The 18,816-nt window shown below is 53.9% G+C and overlaps 10 protein-coding genes across 10 annotated transcripts; 5 read left to right on the forward strand and 5 right to left on the reverse strand.

Moving 5' to 3' along the window:
- Positions 1-602: 602 nt before the first annotated feature.
- On the reverse strand, positions 603-2,776 carry DL89DRAFT_270804 (uncharacterized protein). The gene has a single exon (XM_040888828.1). The coding sequence runs from the start codon at positions 2,702-2,704 to the stop codon at positions 800-802; it is 1,905 nt and encodes a 634-aa protein (XP_040739746.1). The 5' UTR covers positions 2,705-2,776; the 3' UTR covers positions 603-799.
- A 134-nt stretch (positions 2,777-2,910) lies between these two features.
- DL89DRAFT_270805 (uncharacterized protein) lies at positions 2,911-5,302 on the reverse strand. The gene has a single exon (XM_040888829.1). It carries the CDS (start codon positions 5,177-5,179, stop codon positions 3,014-3,016), a length of 2,166 nt encoding a protein of 721 aa, XP_040739747.1. The 5' UTR covers positions 5,180-5,302; the 3' UTR covers positions 2,911-3,013.
- Positions 5,303-8,576: 3,274 nt separating this feature from the next.
- DL89DRAFT_218663 (putative cation transport-related protein) lies at positions 8,577-8,738 on the forward strand (the record flags this gene model as incomplete). Its single annotated transcript, XM_040884354.1, has 1 exon — positions 8,577-8,738. A coding segment is annotated over one exon (162 nt), but the record flags the coding sequence as incomplete, so codon positions are not given.
- Positions 8,739-9,697: 959 nt separating this feature from the next.
- On the reverse strand, positions 9,698-9,904 carry DL89DRAFT_227473 (uncharacterized protein; the record flags this gene model as incomplete). The annotated part of the gene is made up of 1 exon (XM_040884859.1): positions 9,698-9,904. One exon carries the CDS (start codon positions 9,902-9,904, stop codon positions 9,698-9,700), a length of 207 nt encoding a protein of 68 aa, XP_040739749.1.
- On the forward strand, positions 9,861-10,640 carry DL89DRAFT_270806 (uncharacterized protein). Its single transcript, XM_040888830.1, has one exon. The coding sequence runs from the start codon at positions 10,094-10,096 to the stop codon at positions 10,556-10,558; it is 465 nt and encodes a 154-aa protein (XP_040739750.1). The 5' UTR covers positions 9,861-10,093; the 3' UTR covers positions 10,559-10,640.
- Positions 10,641-10,834: 194 nt separating this feature from the next.
- Positions 10,835-11,782, forward strand: DL89DRAFT_201972 (uncharacterized protein; the record flags this gene model as incomplete). The annotated part of the gene is made up of 1 exon (XM_040883990.1): positions 10,835-11,782. A coding segment is annotated over one exon (948 nt), but the record flags the coding sequence as incomplete, so codon positions are not given.
- A 35-nt stretch (positions 11,783-11,817) lies between these two features.
- On the reverse strand, positions 11,818-12,789 carry DL89DRAFT_227447 (Gtr1/RagA G protein Gtr2; the record flags this gene model as incomplete). Its single annotated transcript, XM_040884856.1, has 1 exon — positions 11,818-12,789. One exon carries the CDS (start codon positions 12,787-12,789, stop codon positions 11,818-11,820), a length of 972 nt encoding a protein of 323 aa, XP_040739752.1.
- A 210-nt stretch (positions 12,790-12,999) lies between these two features.
- On the reverse strand, positions 13,000-14,118 carry DL89DRAFT_250136 (glycosyl transferase; the record flags this gene model as incomplete). The annotated part of the gene is made up of 1 exon (XM_040885174.1): positions 13,000-14,118. The coding sequence occupies exon 1, from the start codon at positions 14,053-14,055 to the stop codon at positions 13,000-13,002; it is 1,056 nt and encodes a 351-aa protein (XP_040739753.1). The 5' UTR covers positions 14,056-14,118.
- An 894-nt stretch (positions 14,119-15,012) lies between these two features.
- On the forward strand, positions 15,013-16,380 carry DL89DRAFT_227466 (uncharacterized protein; the record flags this gene model as incomplete). Its single annotated transcript, XM_040884857.1, has 3 exons — positions 15,013-15,348; positions 15,544-15,912; positions 16,027-16,380. 3 exons carry the CDS (start codon positions 15,013-15,015, stop codon positions 16,378-16,380), a joined length of 1,059 nt encoding a protein of 352 aa, XP_040739754.1.
- A 173-nt stretch (positions 16,381-16,553) lies between these two features.
- DL89DRAFT_98966 (uncharacterized protein) lies at positions 16,554-18,636 on the forward strand. Its single transcript, XM_040892318.1, has one exon. The coding sequence runs from the start codon at positions 16,726-16,728 to the stop codon at positions 18,421-18,423; it is 1,698 nt and encodes a 565-aa protein (XP_040739755.1). The 5' UTR covers positions 16,554-16,725; the 3' UTR covers positions 18,424-18,636.
- Positions 18,637-18,816: the final 180 nt, after the last annotated feature.

Here is an 18,816-nt window from a genome sequence, read left to right on the forward strand (position 1 = left end):
TTTTCCGGCGGTTAGCCACGCTCGGAGAAAACAGCGGCAGCGTGCTGTTCATTGGCATCAGCGGCCGGTCGGCGTTCTCGGGCAGATCAGCCATGTTGCCGTAGTATCGCGACGCCATCAGCCCGTTTTCGTCGTCGTTCTCAAACTCATGCATGTAGTGTGACAGCACATTGGCAATGTTGGAGTTCTCGCTGGCTCGGCTCAATGCGCTGCTAGCGGATGGTCGCCGCAGCATGTCTTGGATCCGGTGCTCGGACACTGCGCGCTCCAGGAAGAGCCGATGCCGGGAGCTCGTTGGACTGCCAGGCGGTATGGCCTTGTTGTCGGGCGAAATGCGTGGCTCGACGCACGCTTGCAGAGCCTGTGAGGCTGTCGCCCGGCGCTCGGACAGTGCGTTCTTGGTGCGCTGCCCGCTGGTGCCGCTGGCCTTGCTTGCTTTCGAGCTCCGACCTCCCCTTTTCTTTCCCATGGCGAAAGTCGGCGTTGAATTGCAGAAAGGAAAATAGTGTGCAATTTGGTATTGTGTATGCTAGCAAATTGTATGCAAAGGCCGAAAAAAATGTGATACTGGAAGAAACAGAAGAAAAACGCTCGTCCCCCGCTGTAACTCCCCTATCGCAAATAGGCCAGACGTGAAGCATAAACCCCATGAAAAATACTGAGTAACGTGACCAAAAGCCGATGCTGCCTGCATTCTCTAATGCCGATGCAGGCATAAAGGTTCTGAGTAGCAGATGGCGGTCCAGCACAATGTAAAAAAATCGTCGATATAGCGACATTGAAGGCATTAAATAAAACACTACGCAATAGCTGAGACCGAGGTTGCGGTAGAGGAAGATGTCGATGCACTGGAGCTGGTGCTCGCTGTCCGATCGTCGGTCGCCGCAGTCGGTTCAGAAGCTGTGGTAGAAGCTGTGGCAGTAGCTGCTGCCGTGTTCGTCTCGACCTGATTGAAGATCTGCTTGACAATGGCTGCCGCCAACCAGTTCGGTCTCCGCCACACAAAATCCACATCACAATCCCTCTTATCCTCGCTGACCGGCTTTGTGCACAGCAGCAGTGCCGCGTTCTGGCTCAGCGTCTGCTGGTACTCGATCTGCTGCCGGTAGTAGAACCACGAGAACGCCTGCCACTTGGTGCACTCCTCGCTGTCGCTGATGCCCTGTGCCTTGCAGTCAGAGTTGAACTGCTTTGCCGACGCCAAAATGACCACAGGCAGGTGCGAGAAACTGGCCGGATCAGTCGGCGCTTGGCCGTCGCGCTTCGCAAGCCCAGTGACAGAGGCGCCCGAATTCGGCTGCAGCGCCGGCCACCGCAACGGCCAGTGGTGGTAAATCAGCACGGCATCCGTATATGGTTTCACATACGGCTGCAATGCCTGGTAGAGCTTCGCGCCAGTGCCGCCGTACTCAAAATACTTGGCCTGGTAATACAGGTTGTTGCGGAACCGCGACCTGTGCATGCCCAGCGAGCTCTGCGGCTGGAATCCGTCCCACCCGCTGTTCCTTGCCCGATGCAGTGCCAGCGGACTGACCACCCGCCAGTTCTCAAAGTTCCTCGACGCCGCAGCCTCTATAGCCTTGTTGAAGTTCACTGTGGTCATCGCCTTTGTAGTTCCACCCGACGACGACCGCATGTTGCGCAGATTCTGCAGCGTCGTGGTTTTGTTCAGCGCAAACGTCTGCAGAATCTCCTGGTTCGGCAGCGTATCAAGCAGCACAACGCCGGCTACCTTTGTGTAGTCGGCCACCTGCATGTACAGCTGCGTCCAGACGCCGCCCTCACCCCACCCGACAAACACCAGCGGGTTGTTGACCGGATACTTGTCTAGCGCCTGGTTAATCGACTTCACCACATCTATCGGGTCCTGGTCCCAATACCCCGGCTCGCTCCACCCGTACCCGGGCCGATCGATGATACACGCGGCGTGCCCGGCATCCGCAAACCCCTGCGCCAGCCCCATCATCGACGTCGAGGGCATGCCGAACTCTGTCAACAGCACAAACACCGGGTCTCGGCCAGACTGCTTCTCTTCTGTGTACCCGAAGCACCACACATGCATCTTGTACCAGTAGTCGCCATTATGCGTCTGCACCGGCACCAGCTTTCCCGGTGTCTTATACAGCCGGTGGTCATTGGCCAGCGCCAGACCCTGAATAACCAGTAGAAGGCCAAAGAACAGGCCAAACACCCATGTAATCCACGGGAAGGCATAGTCCATGAGCCTGTAAAAGAGCGCCGACCCGCGCGAGTCTACCAGCCGCGGCTTAAACTCGGGAATCCCCATGATGCGGTCCACCTGGTACCCGCGCCGTGCTTTTTGCGCATAAACAACTGAGCAGACCGCCGGGAACAGCCATGTCAGGCCCCAGACCGCTGCTGAGCCGTCACGTGAATACGCATACCCGACTAACAGCAGCACCGAGAATATGCACATCGCGCTGCCGTATGCCATCCACTGCAGTGTCCAGAACAGATACCGGTTGGTCGAGCGGTATGCCGAAATAACAAACACAGCCTGCAGGTCCAGCCACAGCCCCAGCAGCGAGAGCCACATGTACAGAAACTGGTTGCCTTTGACCAGCCGCCCGTGCTTGTTTCCGATGACTGCGTATGCAAGGAACGCCAGGAAATGGGCCAGCGCCAGGAGGAGCAAAAGTATGCCCTGTACGGAATACAGCGTGTGCTCTCTGAACCTCCACATAGCGGGTTGTATATACAGGTAATAAAAATAAAAATAAAAAAAACGCGACAGTTCAGGGAAGAAGGACGAGACAATCGAAGGCAGTGTGTCCTGTCCCTCAGACCTGCCAGCTAATTCAACTGCAAAAAAGCAGTTTAGACTTTGCACTCTACCTGGGATTCCTGCATGCGACCTATGAACTCCCAACCCCTCCTTAGGCCAAAAAACGGGCCGATCGCGTCTATTTCTGATGTCTAGTATAGTGTCAGCGGTTGCTGCGCACAGGTAAAACGCGAAAAAAATAATTAAGAACTGGGTGGAAAAGGCGGGTCACAGAATCTTCTTCCACCGCGCATAGACGACCACAAAAACAACAAAGCCCAGGCAGCACCCGACGATAGTAAAGAAGGGCTTCAGCGACTCTTCATGCTGAAACGGCACCTGGACGTTCTGGCCCCACAGCCCGGTCACGATGTTCAGCGGCACCATGATAGCTCCAATGACGGTCCAGCGGCTCGCAATGACAGACGTCTCCACTGTGGACTCACCGATCTCCAGCGACAGCCGTGCAAGGTAGTTGGAGTGGGCCCGCGACAGCACCATGTCGCAGTGCCCGGTCGAATTCACCAGTGCCACCAGGTGGTCATAGACATCTGCAAGATAATGCGCAATGTCGTCAGCAGTCACCATAGCAGTGCCCTCAGGTTGCTCGCCGGGCTTTTGCTCGTACTGCAATGCGCCAGGCATAACAAACGACTTTGAATGTGCCAGACCCTGCATGCCGTCACGGCTCCGCCACGCGTCGCGTCTCTGACCCGCCGCCTGCACATTGATCGCCGAGTACGCATTGCGATTCAGACCGGATCCTGGAGACACTACCTGGCCCACACTGTCTTTGCTGCCATCATAATAGCCTAGCTCCTCGCCCTCAATAGTTGCAATCTCGTCCATCTGCGCCTGCCGCTCCATCAGCTTAGTGAACCCACGCACCACCTCCGGCTTGCCTTGCAGTAGCCGCCAGAGCGCCAGAATCCGCCGCCGGGCCGCTCCAATCCTCTGCAGCATGTCCGACTGCTCGTTCTGCGACAGGATCAGCACCAGCTCGTCCACAGTATCGACCTCTAGCTCGACCCCACGCATCGATGGCACCAGCATGTCAGTGATATCGTCGATGAGTGCATATGCAATATATGCAGGCGTCACCAACGGTATCTGCTGCACCAGCGGATCGGCAAGGCTGCGCAGCCGGTTGATGACACTGCCGAGGTGATCGAGGTTGCGCGCGCCATGGAAGGTCAGGATGCAGGACTTTTTGACCACCATCGAGTAGCACGCCGTAGCAATGCCGTCAGCACCTCGGTTGAACTCGTACGTGGACAGATTGTCGCTGCCAAAGTCGATTGTCCGGTACATCAGGAACTGGTAGTCTGGGAAGGCCTCGAACTTGTCGCGCGTCTCTTCTTCAGCCAAAATATCCTCGACTGTCAGTGGGTGGATGTTGAAAACACGGGCCAGCGATGACATCTCTTCCGGGGTCGGATCGCACACATCGAGCCAAAAGCAGCCGTTACCGGGAACATATGCCGTGTCTGGAAGCTGCTTGCGCATTTGCAGCATGTCGGATTCCGAATCCCCCGATGGCCCCGCCCGCTCACCGCGCAACTGCTCCAGTGACATGTTTTTGCTGGACGCCTCGATGATATCGGCTAGGGTCAGTTCCTGGTCTCTGAGGCTGCTGAGCTTGGCTGCCTGGAATATCCCAGCTGACGGCGAATACAGCACAAACCGTGCCTCGCTCTCGGGCACAAACCGATCCACAGACTCCAGCAGCGACACTGCCAAGCTCCCCATGTCGCTGCTCGGCGGACCCCCGATATCCACATTCAGCGCCCGCTTTTCGTCGTACTCGGGTGGATACGCACCTGGGTGACGGTCAGCAAACTCATTACTAGCCTGACCTATGGACTTGGACGACCTCACCGACGATGCACGCCGGCCGCTCAGAGGTCTGTGAGCTCCCCCGATCGCCTTGCGCGCCTCCAGCTCGTACTTGTCATCGGCCACCTCAGTCTTCTTGCCTGAAATCTCCAGTAGCACGTCCGAGTTCCACTCACCTGTACTACCCGAGCCACTGTGCAGCTCATGCTGCAGGTGGTCAGATTGGCCCACGTGTGCCGTCTGCGGCCGCTCATACCGCAACGCATCAGCCTCGCCACGTAGCCCTGAATCCCCCGTCTTCCCTTGCTCCGAGCTGATCGCTGCCAGCAGCAGCCTTGCCAGATGCGACTTCCGCGCCTCCGGGGTCCCAGGCTTCTCCTGTTGCATGATCTTGTCCAGCATTTTCGCCACCGCATGCTGCCGCTCACGACTGGCTTCCATCAGCAACTGATTACTGCGCTTCAGCGCCAGGTTCTCCTTGTACAGCTGCTGGTCAGAGATAGGGTGGCGCAAGTTGGTCCGTGAATCGGAGCGCGGGTTCCCGATCGCATCACCCATTATACTGTCAAATGCGTGCAGCCCACCATGCCGCAACATGACGCTGGAGAGGTCCCCGCCAGCCGACCCCCCGAATACTACCCCGTTGAAGCCGCCGCCGACCGATGCTGGCTGGTCGGCAAGCACCGGCATTTCGGTGCGCCGCCGTGCTGTCTGCACCCGCCGCTGTGGAGTGGCCGCGCGCTCATAAACCTGCCGTGACATTTTAGTGCATTTATAAATGAGGTGGGGAAGGGGAAATTAGGTAAGTGAAAACAAAGGGAGCAAGGCACATTAATGTGCCGAGGGGATAGTTGAGCCAGTGCTTCTTTTTAACCTTCTATCTTATGCATGACGCTGCTGCATGTTGGGGACGGCGATCACTTTTCTGTGCCCAAACCTGCCATTCGCTGGCTTCAAGCACGTGGTTCACGTGTGCCATGCTGTTTTGAGCCAAACTCGTGCCTGTTGCTCTGAGAACGAATCGAGAACGCTACATTTGGCTTGATATCATCCACTCGCTCTCGTTTTGATCACCCGGCTGGCAGAGAATGCATAATCTCTGCCGCGTTCACACCGCAATGGATCACTTTTTTCTAGCTGTTATCCTTATATTCGCGCTTTCAATATGCAAAATGGTCTCTTAAGATAAAAGTCTTGGCGGCTAGGATCTTCATACTGTTGCAGCTGTCAATAGGATCGTCATGCTATTGCAGCGGCCACCACACCAAGTTACCCCAACACAGTTCGGCTCGGGCCGCAGCAGTGAGCGGTGTCCCTGGCCACCCAACCAGGAATGTCCCCAATGATATGCCAACAGCTGCGATACCCATCACTGGTATGTGAGGTGCGAGGATTATAAGTTTTTGGCATGTGTGGTGGGGTTTAAAATATGATTTCTACTTGTAGAAGTAAAAGGAAACTACAGAGGCGTGAGGATGGCATACATCGTGGCTGTAGCACGAGCCCCTTGGATCTTAGGATCGAGGCACGCATGCTCCGATCACATCCCGTTGTTCCTCAGAGGTCCGAGTCAGAGCTACCATCATTGTCAGCCAGACCAGAGCATTCATCATACTGCGCTTGGCCTTGAGCGATATCATTGGTGCTAGTTCCCAGGCCTAGAAAAAGCAACATATCAACTATAGTTCATATTTATATATGGGTAAAGATACTGAGTGCAAACAGCGAAATATAGTGTTTGTGGTTCCCTGCAACATCATGACTGCTCCTGGAAACACATTTTCTGACCTGCAGTCAACATATTCTGAATAGTTGCATGATACTATTAACTAGGTATATTATATACTAAATATCAAACTTCCAACAGATTCTTATTTATTGGTTATAAACATTTGGTATAGCTGGACTGAAATAAAAATGTGCAGCTCCCCCAGATAGACTCCCAATATATATAATTCTTTAGAATTTCCTAGCTAGGAATCCTAAGCTTCTCTGAGTCAGGTTGTAGCTAATTTGATTATCACTATATCACAGAATATGAAAGGAGGCCATTCATAAATATAAAAGTTTAAAGAAACTAAATATCTATTATCAGAATAACCAATTAATAAATAATAAATCAATTACTAGTAGTAGATAAATATTTTAAAATACAGAATGTTTAGCAATGGCCAAAAAGATTCTAGCAACTAAATTAACAAATAAACAAAGATGCCAAATATGGTGCTTCTACAAAACCCCCTTTGGCATCCTGAAAAATTTCAGTTGATACACAATTAATATGCTTCTACTGAGATACAGGCTGTGTCCTGAGAAATCAACTGAAATTTTTCAGGATGCCGAAGGGGGTTTCGTAGAAGCACCATATTTGGCATCTTTGTTTATTTGTTAATCTAGTTGCTTGAATCTTTTTGGCCAGTGGTAAACATTCTGTATTTTAAAATATTTATCTACTGCTAGTAATTGATTTATTATTTGTTAATTGGTTATTCTGATAATAGATATTTAGTTTCTTTAAACTTTTATATTTATGAATGGCCTCCTATAGCTAATTTTATATACTTTTATTTTAGGCAGCTTCTTTGATTCAGCTAGAGTATACTGAAAAAAAAAAAAAAAAAACTTAACAACTAACACTATAGTAACAGTCTATATGAGCAGAGGCAGTGCCTTATAAATTTATATTAATTTTATAGTATATGGAATAGCAAATAGTTAGGAGGAATTGAGAATTTAGGAGCAAGAGGAATAAAGAGATATTGGCTGGGGATAAGCTATTTTAATTGCTAGTATATTCCTATGTGAGATGCAAATAGGCAAAGTAATGAGCAAAGTGATATAAATGGATATGTCTTGATGCCTTGGATTAAGTATACCAGAAATAGACATCTAGATAGTTATACAGCATGCTATAAACATAATCAGGTAAATGCATTTTAGTTTGGCTGCATTGGTGTTTCAAAAGATACTGGAAAGAGAACCTACTATTTACAATTGTAGGGATGAGGCTATAGATCAAGTATTAACCTGTTCAACTACTAGCTATATGATAAGCCCCCAGTACTAAGCTGGTGTTGGTTGAGAAACTATAGAACCCTTGATAGCATAGCCATATACTCATTTATATAGCATCAGCACAATGGTATGCACATGCTCTATAAATCTAATTATAGAATTCAAGTTGAATATACAATATCCAGGGTCTGAATGCTAAGGCATTCATAGCTTTTTCTAACCCTTCTTATTGCTCTTCTGACCTCTGGCCAATATGTCAATAGAAGCCTATAGCTGACAGTGCCAGAACTGAAGAACCAGACAGTTTTCTTGATTTCAGAATTATTGCCAATACCCAAGTCTTGGGGTAAAAGCAGAGTGATATATTTGCACACAGAAGTCTAGTTACAATAAACTATGAGCATAAATGCCCCTTAGATCATAGCTGTTCTGGCACTGCTAGGGTGTGACTGAAGTGGCATATGTAGCAACACAACCTGCTCTCCAAGCCCTTTGTTGCTCTCTCCAGCATCCTCTAAACCTCACATTGCAAAATAATTAGCACCCGTTTCTCTTTCCAGCCTTTCTTCCATAGGTACAGGACTAAAGAAACCTCCTTCTAAGAGGAAGCCATACCCAGCAGCATGCTGTTCCCTTTGGCCAGACAGCTCACATCTGCTCCTGTCTGTGAGCTGCTAGACTATAAATATCCAGATGAATAGTGTCTTCTACCCCGACTGCGCGCCGGGCTTAGCTGGTCGGCCCAACCACCGAGTGGTGGGCAGTCTGGTGGTTAGCGAATAGCCCATTTATGCGATGATGATCACGAGATATGCACCATTCTGGCCGCAAACCGGCTGTGTGCCAAGCAAAAAAAGGAGAAGCTGCGTCTTTGCGCACCTTGCGATATTCCTCTACTCCACTCTTTTGCAATTCGTTTTTATTTTTCAGTGAAATGTGCTCTTGCCCCGACTTTCTTCTAATTCTCCTGAGCGTGATATTCCCTCCACTGGGCGCGCTGCTGCGGCGCGGGTGCGGGGCGGACTTCCTCATAAACATTGGTCTGACAATGCTGGGGTACATTCCGGGTCTAATTCACGCGTGGTACCTGATCTGCAAGTACCCGGCAGACGAGTACGAAATGCTGGTGGACGACTCCGACTACTCGCACCACCACCACGTGGTGGTTATTAGCCATGAGCGGACGCCTGTGGCTGGTCCGTCGGCGCCGGCCACGGACAACCAGCAGCAGCCGCCGCCATACTCTGCGATTCCCAAGTAAACCTGCTCTTTATTTTTTGAACGTGAAACATGACAGAATTTATTGGTACATGAAAACGTAAAAGAGCTAGTGAGGGATGAAAGATTTTGTTGCCTAATGCGAGTAGATGAATGGTGGTGTTTTTCTCGGTTTACCATAAAGAGATATGCATGAAAGACAAGGGCGGGAGGTATAAGCGTCAGTCTAAAACCGTGATAGAATTTTCATCGGTCATGAACGCCGTCCTGTCAGAGACGGCTCCGGTGAAGAGATTCATTTGAACATCATCCGCAAAAATACCATTCCCAGGTTTTCACGCATATTCTGAAAAGTAGATGAGAAGAGGGGGTGGGGAATACCTGGAGAAGTGAGCCCCGTTGAGGTAGCTACCCAGATGGATAGCCAACCGCATAACTGTGCTATGACGAACAGGACGCCCGATCCCAAAAACCCTCTGCCAGATTGGTGCGAACAGCGCCCACTGAAGCTCCGCCAAGGCATCTTTGCTTCCCAGAGCGAACCCCGGAGGAGCGCTGAACGCGGAATCTATAGGCATAGCGGTTAGTAAAACAGGAGGGGCGTCAATTACCTAATTACAGGCGGCACTTTCTGCCCAGGGTCCGGGGACTTTCACCCAAAGCCAAGAGATAAGTAGACATCGGCCGGTGAGGCCGCTGCTGACTTTGTGTGTGAGGCTTCGATAAAGTGTAAAAATAAGCGGTTCTTCCAAAAAGTATTCCCAAGGAGAAGCAAAAGCCGGCAAGAGGCATTTCGCAAATTTATAGGCAGGGGCGGCTGAGGAAAAATTTTCTTCGCTTGATTTAATTCTGGTGCTGGAAGCGCTGCATGCATTTCTTGAAGGCCAGCATTTCCTTGGCGCATTGGCGCCAGTCGCCGGTGTCGGCGTGGCAGATCAGCAGGCGCTCGTTCTGCTCGAAGCAGCCGGTGCGCTTAATGCGCTTGTCCCACTCGTCGTCGTCGCCGTCGTTCTGGGCGGTCGGTGTAGCGTGCTTGTTTGGATCAGCCATGGTGTTTAGAGCAGAAATTTTATATCCGAGTTTGCCCGCAATACCCACAGCGCCTGCAGTGGCGGCGCGAGATGCGAGCCAGACGCGTATGTATGGGTGAGGCTGGAAAATACAAACCTGTGTCCGCCAAGCTCTCTTTCCTTCAGTCTAATGTTATTTGGACTAATGCCAGCAATTACAGAGCCTCCAATGACGAGTGACATACAAGACGCCTCGGTGATCATCCAGCACCGGGTGGTAGGCGACGCGGTCGAATACAAGGTTGCGTGGGCCGACGGCGCCCACACCTGGGAGCCCAGCTCCAGCCTGGCAGACAGCCCGGAGGGGCTAGCGCAGTACTGGCGCGACCACATAACAAGCAACCCAACAATGCGGTATTTCGACCGGGATGCGCTGCAGGTGAGCAAGCCAAAGCGGCTGAAGCGGCGGGCGAAGCCGGAGCTGACGCCCGAGGTCGACAAGATGGCGCGGATCAAGGGCACGCAGCAGCGCAAGGAGCTGGCGCGTTCCCGTGCGGCCATGCAGAAGCCGGCTGTGGCGAGCACGTCGAAGCCGCCGCCTGCCACAGCTCAGCGCAGCAGGGAAGCGAATAACGTACCAACAAAACCACCGCTCAAGCAGACCGCGCGCAAGTCCATGGGCAGGCGGGTATAGGGGTTTTTTTTAGGTTCCTGGTTTTATTTATTTTTTTCTGGCCTCTACTGCACAGCTCAATTTATTTGTTTTTTTTTTTTTTTGCAAATGCAAACTCCAAATTCGGGAGAGGAAATGGACGGGCAAAGCGCGAAGCGCCTGCGGCTTGATAGCAGCGCTGAGCAGGAAGCGAGCTCGTTGACGCTGGCAGGGATCGTGGAGCAGGCGAAGGACGAGTGCGTGCCGATGTCCCCGGCATCGACCAGCTCACGGGCAAAGAACTATGTGTGCGACGAGTGCGGCAAGGCGTTTACGCGGCCATGCAAGCTAGAGGAGCACAGCCACATGCATACCGGCGCCCGCCCCTACGCCTGCCCCTTCCCGGGCTGCACCAAGACATACTTGCGCGACACGCACCTGGCTGTCCACACCCGCACGCACTCACCGGCGCTCCGCCACAAGTACCAGTGCTCGCTCTGCCCCAAGGGCTTCGCGACCAACCAGCATCTGAAGCGACACATGCGAACCCACGAAACACCCAAGCCCTTCGCCTGCACCTCCTGCCCAATGGCGTTTGCCAAGAAGAGCCAGCTTCATGTCCACACAAGCAAGCATACGGGCGAGCCGCCCTACAAGTGCAGCGAGTGTGGCCATGGCTACATGCACCCGTCGCAGCTGAAGCGGCACCGGATGAAGCACTCGACACAAGACACGTATCGGTGCGCGGTAGGTGCCTGTACGCAGACGTTTGCGACGTGGTCGGCGCTGCAGACACATATGAAGTCACACAAGCCGGAGCCGATTGCCTGCGCTGAGTGCCATGAGGAGTTCAAGAAGCGGCACCAGCTGACAGCCCATATGCGCAAATGCCATGGCGATACGTCGGTGCTGGTGTGCCCGTACGACGAGTGTGGGCGGCTCTACAGCGACGCAAAGGGGCTGAACGCACATGTATCCGCTGTGCACTTGGGCCGCGCGCGCTTTGTCTGCACACACCCGGGATGCAACAAGTCGTATGTCTACAAGCACTCGCTACACAACCATGTCGCCAAGGCGCATGGCGACGGGCCGAAAGACGAGCCGAAAAAGGCACCGCGCACGCCCGCTAGCCTGGTTGACGTGCTGACTGGCGCCGCATACAGCAACCCCGAGATCTCCGGGCGCACCTACATGTGCCCCATTGCAGGGTGTCCATTCCAGTTCAAGCGCCAGGCCGACCTCGCCAAGCACCTGGCGCACATCCACCACATGTGATAAGAAGTTTTTGTAAATAGTACTGTTTACTGCAGAATCTGCCGGATAGCCTTGGCCACCTTGGCCGCATTGAACTCGAGTAGACTCTGCTGCTTGACCACCGCTGACGGCCCCAGGCACAGCAGCGACAGCTCCAGATTGACCTGGTACATGAACAGCCGCATGTTCGTGTCCATGGTCACCACCGTGCGCTGCATCACCACCTCGTCGTCGCGCTCCGGTCCGAGCCCCGCACACAGCATCGAAATGTCGCCAATCGTATCGATGGTCTTGCACGCAAACTGGTACAGCTGCGGGTCGGTCGGCGACGAGTCGGTTGCCAGGTAGATTTTGGAGCGCACGTCCAGCAGAAACACCTTATCGAGGCTCGACTTTGAGCAGAACGAGTTCAGAAGGCTCTCCAGGTAGTCGCACCGCGGCACCATCCGCAGCGACACGCGGCTCATGGCCTCGCGGATCGTCTCCGTGAACACCGTGGTCAGGAAAAACTGCACGTTCGACGAGTCCAGGCTCTCAAACCCCATGTTCTTCAGCACCCGCTGCTGGATCCCCTGCTGCGTCTCCATCTTCAGCTCCTCGCTCAGCCCGTCGATCTTGTGGATAAACACATTCACCGGCAGCGCCGGGTTCGCCGCCAATGCCACGCGGATCAGCGCCAGGAGCTCCGCTAGCGACTTGCCCGCCTCGTTCTGCGCGTCAATCACGTACACCAGCGATGTGTTTGGGCCCACGAATATCTCGGGGTCCGGCCCGCCCACGTCGGCCAGGTCCTCGATTCCAGGGAAGTCGTATACTGTGATCCCCGAAATCATATCGTAGGCTGTCCGCACCATCGTCGGCGGAATCAGCTGGTCCATCAGGTCATACGGGTTCTTGTCCTCAAAAATCAGCTGCATGATACATGTCTTGCCGCTGCGCGGCATCCCCATCACCAGGATCCGCCGGTCTGCCAGCGGCTCGCTGAGCTGGCTGCCCTGTGTCAGGTCCGTGTCCGACATCGCCCCCATGCTGCCGTACGGGTCTGTTGCGTTGTATGAATTCATCAGAAATGCAACGATATGTAGAGGTGGTTGGAAAAGGCTGGCTAGGTAGTGACGTGGTACCTCCTACTCATGCCCTCTTCATCCCACACGTGTCTTGACAGTTATTATGGATTACGACGAGTACAGTTTTTATTGCCCGCATCTCACTCAAACAGCTAGCGCTTTCTACGAAATGGCCCTCCACCGCTTGGCGCACGTAAAGTCGTTCGCCCAGCCCTCCCCCGGATCACACACACACGAGCCCCCCTCCTTGGACCCTTTCGGGCAGTGCGACATCGCCGGGTGGTAGTACCCGATATCCTCAAAGTAGTGCACCTGCGACTTTTGCAGAAACATCGCCACCGCAATCGAGTGGATCGGCGCATCGCCCCACCGCTCGTAGAAGAACCCGCCAGCGCGATCCAGATAGTCAAAGTACGCCTGGTACGCCTCGCTGCGGTAGAACGACAGATCCACAATCTCAAAGTTCGACCAGAAGTGGCACTTGGTATACGTATTGTCCTTGTTGCGCACCCAGTCCAGAATATTCTTGTCCGCCACGTACTGCGGGTTCTCCTTCATAAAGTCCACCGTTGTTTTCCACAGCGTGCGTACCGTCGGCTCGTACTCATCCGGCGCAATATTCCACCCGTACTTGAACCCGTGCTTCTTCATGTACACGAACGGGTCGTAGTTGATATCACAATAGTAGTGCACCTCGGGCTCAATCCGCCAGTAGAACTCCAGGTCCCGCAGCAGCGGGTGCTTGTGGATGAACCCGCTCTGGAACCGACACATGAACCGGTACGACTCGCTACCCCCCTTGATGTAGTCTGCTTTCTCCCGCTCCTCCTTCGCCCGCTGCTGGTCGATCCACGCCGGATACCCCCACGTGCCTTCTTCCAGTGTCCCAAACTCCACCTTGGCCTTCGTCAGATCCCGGATCCCCTGCTTGAACTTTTCGGTAAACGGCTTGTCGTTCAGGAATATGTACGGGTAGTTGTACTTGTGGTTCCACCGGTCCTCCAGCTCCCGCACGCTCTTGCGCATGTCGTACAGGTCCTCGTTGCGCACCAGCGCCACCAGTGCCGCGCGCACCGGCTTCTGCCCGTTCGGCGCGTAAATGCTGTCCTTTGTGCTGTTTCTGCTGAACTTGCCGGTCCAGCCCTCGTAGCTGTCGTCGCTGGCCCCCGGGTTGACCAGCCCGCGCGGCTCGCGCGACGCATACAGGACCGTGCCCATATGCAGAATCAAGCCAAATACGCCTATCACGCCAAGCAGCTTGGCCAGTGCTATAAGTCTCTTGGATGACAGCATATTCCTTTGTCTACAATAATAGAAAAACAGTTGGATGCAGAGACAAAGTGGGAAATCCTCAGAGTCTGCGCCGGTGTGCTTGACCGTGTTTATGGAGGCTGGCGGCATGGGATCAGAGCTGTGGGCAAATCTAATTGGGCCATTGCCAAGAGCGTGCAAAAACAAGAAACCGTCCTGCGCGGAATGTTCCTGGCTCCTGTTTTGCGTCTTCTTGAACTGCCCCGATTATTTTTTTTTTCCCTCCATTCCAGCCTCGCGCTCATATCACCTTCCGAGAAAATACAGTCCTGTTAACGACCCCCGGTCCTGGCTTTTAATTAATTTCATCTGCTCTGCTGCTACTACCAGATGCAACGTTCTTCAGATCCCCCTGTGTTTCCGCACCGCGCCGTGCTCAATCCTCCCCCGCAGGCCGGCCACCGCGGGACCGTCGACTTGGACGCGCTCCAGCAATGGTCGGCCACTGGCAAGGTGAAAAGACAGAGCCGTCAGCACCGCAAGTACCGGCTTGGGCGATGGCAGAACCGGTCGTTCAGCTCCTGGAACCCGCCAGCGAATTCGATCACGCGGCACTCGAATGCCTCAGTGCTCTCCGTGGACATCAGCTACAAGCCATCAGAGTCGCGCCGCGCCTCCATACTGAGCACCTCGGATTCCGACGACTCTGACGACGATGAAAACGGCCCCTTGGCGCAGGTTTTGTTGCGTGAAAACGACGAGATATGGAACAACAGAAGCTACCGCTTCACATTCTACTCGCCACGCACTGGCACTGTGCGTGCCGCCGACGTGCAGTCATTGCAGACCGATAACGAGAGTGGCCTGGATGACTTGATGCGCCAGGCGACCGGCGAAGTAAGCAAGGTCGATGAGAAAATCGGCATGCCTACGGTCACCGTCTCGAATAGCCTGCTGCATCCGAACGATGCGCTGGGCAGGGGGAGGTCGCCGTCGGCTGGCTCGTACGACGCCCCGAAGCTGCCCGAAGACGATGGGTGTGCAAATCTATTCTGGCTCGATATCGTCGACCCTGTAGACTCTGAAATCATAGCAGTTTCACGCATCTTCGACCTGCATCCGCTCACCACTGAGGAGCTGCTTCTGATGAAAGACGATGCGCTGGTGCAGGACAGCTTCAAGTCATTCAAGCACTACGATATCATCTGCTACCACACATCCATAGCTGCTTACAATGACGAGCCGTGGGCGCAGGAAGATGTGCCGCTCGACACCATGCAGTCTGCGGAAATTAATACTGAGGGTGACAAGCAAAAGGCTGGTGAAGAGGGCCTGCGATACCGCATCCGCCAGTGGCTCAAGCGCCCAGCCGACCCCAATATGCCTGTGCCTGAAATCATGATCCCCTCGCCATCAGCCGACGAGCCCGCGCGCGACGACGACATCCTGGACGAGCCCATCCCATTCTACTCAATTGTGCTGACCCGCGGCATTATCACGCTGCACCGGCGCCGGCTGCCACATGTACGCAACACAATTGCGCGGCTGCTGCTGGACGAGGACACCGTCAAGCTGACACCCGACTATATCGCCTACCTGCTCCTTGACGATATCACCGACACATTAGTGCCGACGACGCGCATGCTGGAGCTCGAGGTGGATGCAGTGGACGAGCTGGTGCTGATCCTGGCCGAGGCTGACCATGACGACATCCTGAAGCGCATCGGCATTGAGCGCCGCCATGCACTCTGGCTGGTGCGGCTCCTGCACGGCAAGGCTGAGGTTCTGGGCGCCATAGAGCGTCGCGTGCAGGCGAAACGGCACGTGCCACGCCTCCGCATTGACGATGACACACACAGTCAGCTGATGACCAGCGACGAGGAAGAAGGCGATATCTATGGCTGGGATAGGAAGCCTGTGCGTGGCCGCCATGACGAGCATGCACCGGATGTTGCCAAATATCTGGCTGACGTCCACGACCATCTGCTGGCGCTGACGGCGTCGGTGCATCACTGCGAGCGCATTCTGGCACGCGCCCATGGCAACTACCTGGCCAGGATCAACCTGGAGCTGACCAACGCGTCAAATACCACCAATGGCCTGGCCACGCAGGCTGCTATCCTGGCCGGTATCTTTCTGCCCCTCAATTTGGTTGCCGGCCTGTGGGGGCAGAATGTCAAGGTGCCCGGCCAGGATCGCGACGACCTGCTGTACTTTGGTATTATCTGCGGGTGCATGGCCACGTTTGTCATCTTTGCGCTGGCCTTCTTCCGGTGGCGCCGACTTATTTAAGTGTGGCTGTTTGATCAGTGATCACGGGTGTATGTGTGGATTACCACATATATGGGTGGTGACGTGCACTCGTTCCTATTACATTCAGGCTTTTTCCTCTCTGCTGAAAAGGGGATCGGCATTCTTCCCCTCCTCCTTTTCCTCCTGGGCTGGGCAATGCACCTGATGCCTACGGATTGCATACGCTGTCAAGAGCTGCTCTTCCTCAGCCTCCTTTGACAGCCCCCTTCTCTTTCCTGCCGAGAATAATTCGACTGTGAATTCCACGCTCTATTCTTTGTCTTTCCTTTCACATATCAGTTTTTTTCATTGTATTTAGTATACTCCCGAACTCTCTCTTCAGCCATGGTTGAGCCACAGGGCTGTATCAATGACATGGGCCAGGGCAAACTCATCGACAAGATCCTCTTCGAGCTCAAAGTCCTCCTCGTGAGGGAGAAGAACGAGCTTGAACGCACCCGCCTCACTATCTGGTCTGCGTCTGTGTGCCAGCGCTGGCGCGCCTTCCTTCTGCCGACGCTCTACCGCTCGCTGGTCTTTGAGTTCTACGACCCGCGGCTGCCGGAGCCAGAGCCCGCTTCCGACGACGACTCCTCCGCGGACTCTGACGAGGACCCAGAGGAGCGCCGGTATCGCCGGCAGGAGCGCCGACGCCGCCGGATGCTGCAGCGCGACAACTATGTGCTGGCGTACCAGGACCACTTCAAATGGCGCACGAACGCAGGCATCCTGGTGAGCTCTGGCCGCATGGACCTGACGACCGAGCTGGTGATGCGCGGCCACTACGGGTACGACTTCAACCAGCTGGCGTACCTGCTGCCGCTGACAGGCGCGAACTTTGTCGACTGGCCGAATATCGAGACCATGCGGTTTGTCGGGCATCTGAGCGAGGGCATGAACTTTGTGTGCCCGGACGACGTGCAGGTTTTCGTCGACATGGTGTACGACAAGATGCCCAACATTAAGGATATCCGTTACCCAAACATGATCCACAACAACAAGCAGTTCGTCTTCATCCTGCTAGCCATGATCTACCAGTATCTGCCAAAGCTGCGCTCGCTGGGCCTCGACCATGTGCTGCCCATCACTTACCCGCTCAGTTACTCACCGGAACTGACGCGCGTGCGCATCGACCCGGTGTTTGTCAAGAGCTACCACAACTTCCCACGCATCAACCCGAGGCCGCTCCGTCACGTTCAAATCTATGGCGCCCGTAGCGACTTCATCTGGTCGTACTTTCAGCAGCAGGAGGAGAACGTGATCGAGTTCACCAACCTCGAGACCCTGCGTCTGACGCAGGCTGGGTCAATTTGGATGACCTCGGAGATGCCCGAAAGCACAAATATGATGCAGCTCAGCTTCCCAAAGATCAAGGAGGTGCATCTCAACAACATTCTGAGCGTCTACCACACCGTGCTTGTCCCATTCATCCACAGCAAACTGCGCAAGCTGTATATCGAGGAGAACAGCTCGCATATTGTCACCATCCCGCCGATAATCTACCAGTGCACCGAGGAGCTCGTGTTACAAATCAGCGATGTCAGGTACAACTACCGGGATGACTACGAGGGCGGGCTCGACGAGATGTACCTCCACCCCGCGAACATCAAGAAGCTGACAGTCAACTACTCTCTCAAGCCCGAGAGCTTCACCTGGATCTCAGTAGAGCACCTCAGGATCGACCTGCTGGTCGTCGACTTTGATATGCCCGAGCGTCTGATGCAGGTCATGCCCAAGCTGAAGTGCATGCTCATCAACTTCCCGCACTACACCCATGAAGAGAAGGATGCTGAGAGGCCCGAGCTCAAGCTCGACCGTAGCATCCTGGAAAAGACCAAGCTGCAGTATATCGGCCTCCACAACTTGCGCCTGCAAAAGACGGAGATAGACTATGTCAAGGGCTTCCTGAAGAGGTACCCGCAGCTGTGCGACATCCAGCTGCTGTCCAACATGGTGCCGGTCATCCGTGAGTTTGTTGAAGAGGAAAACATTGATATTATTGTTGGCGAATTCCCACCACCAAAGAAGCCCTTGTATCATTGATCCAAATAAACCTGCCAATTCTGTTGTACGCGGTCTGCTGAGAAAACAGTTGCCTTAAGCCCTCCTGAGCCTATTTTCCGGAGGTCAGGGCATTCATTTTGTGTGGTTTAGGCTGGCCATACCACATGGCTGCTCACCGTGCATGTATTCTGCTTCCATACTTGTTATCAGAAAAGGTATCCCAGGCTGGGCCAGGACTTTGTCCGCTAAAAAGAGTCAAATGCTTTATACATATCTAGCAGGTGTACTTTATCGAAAGACCATTCATGAATCAGCTGCAGAACCATGCGAGGAAACTACGAACAGCAGGCACTATCCTCACTCTATGAGCTAACACCATTGAGGTGCTTGGAGAGTAAACGTATTCTAGACAGTTGCAGGAGGTTGTCTATC

This window comes from Linderina pennispora, assembly GCF_002104995.1.
Source record: "Linderina pennispora strain ATCC 12442 chromosome Unknown DL89scaffold_24, whole genome shotgun sequence".
NCBI lineage: Eukaryota > Fungi > Kickxellomycota > Kickxellomycetes > Kickxellales > Kickxellaceae > Linderina > Linderina pennispora.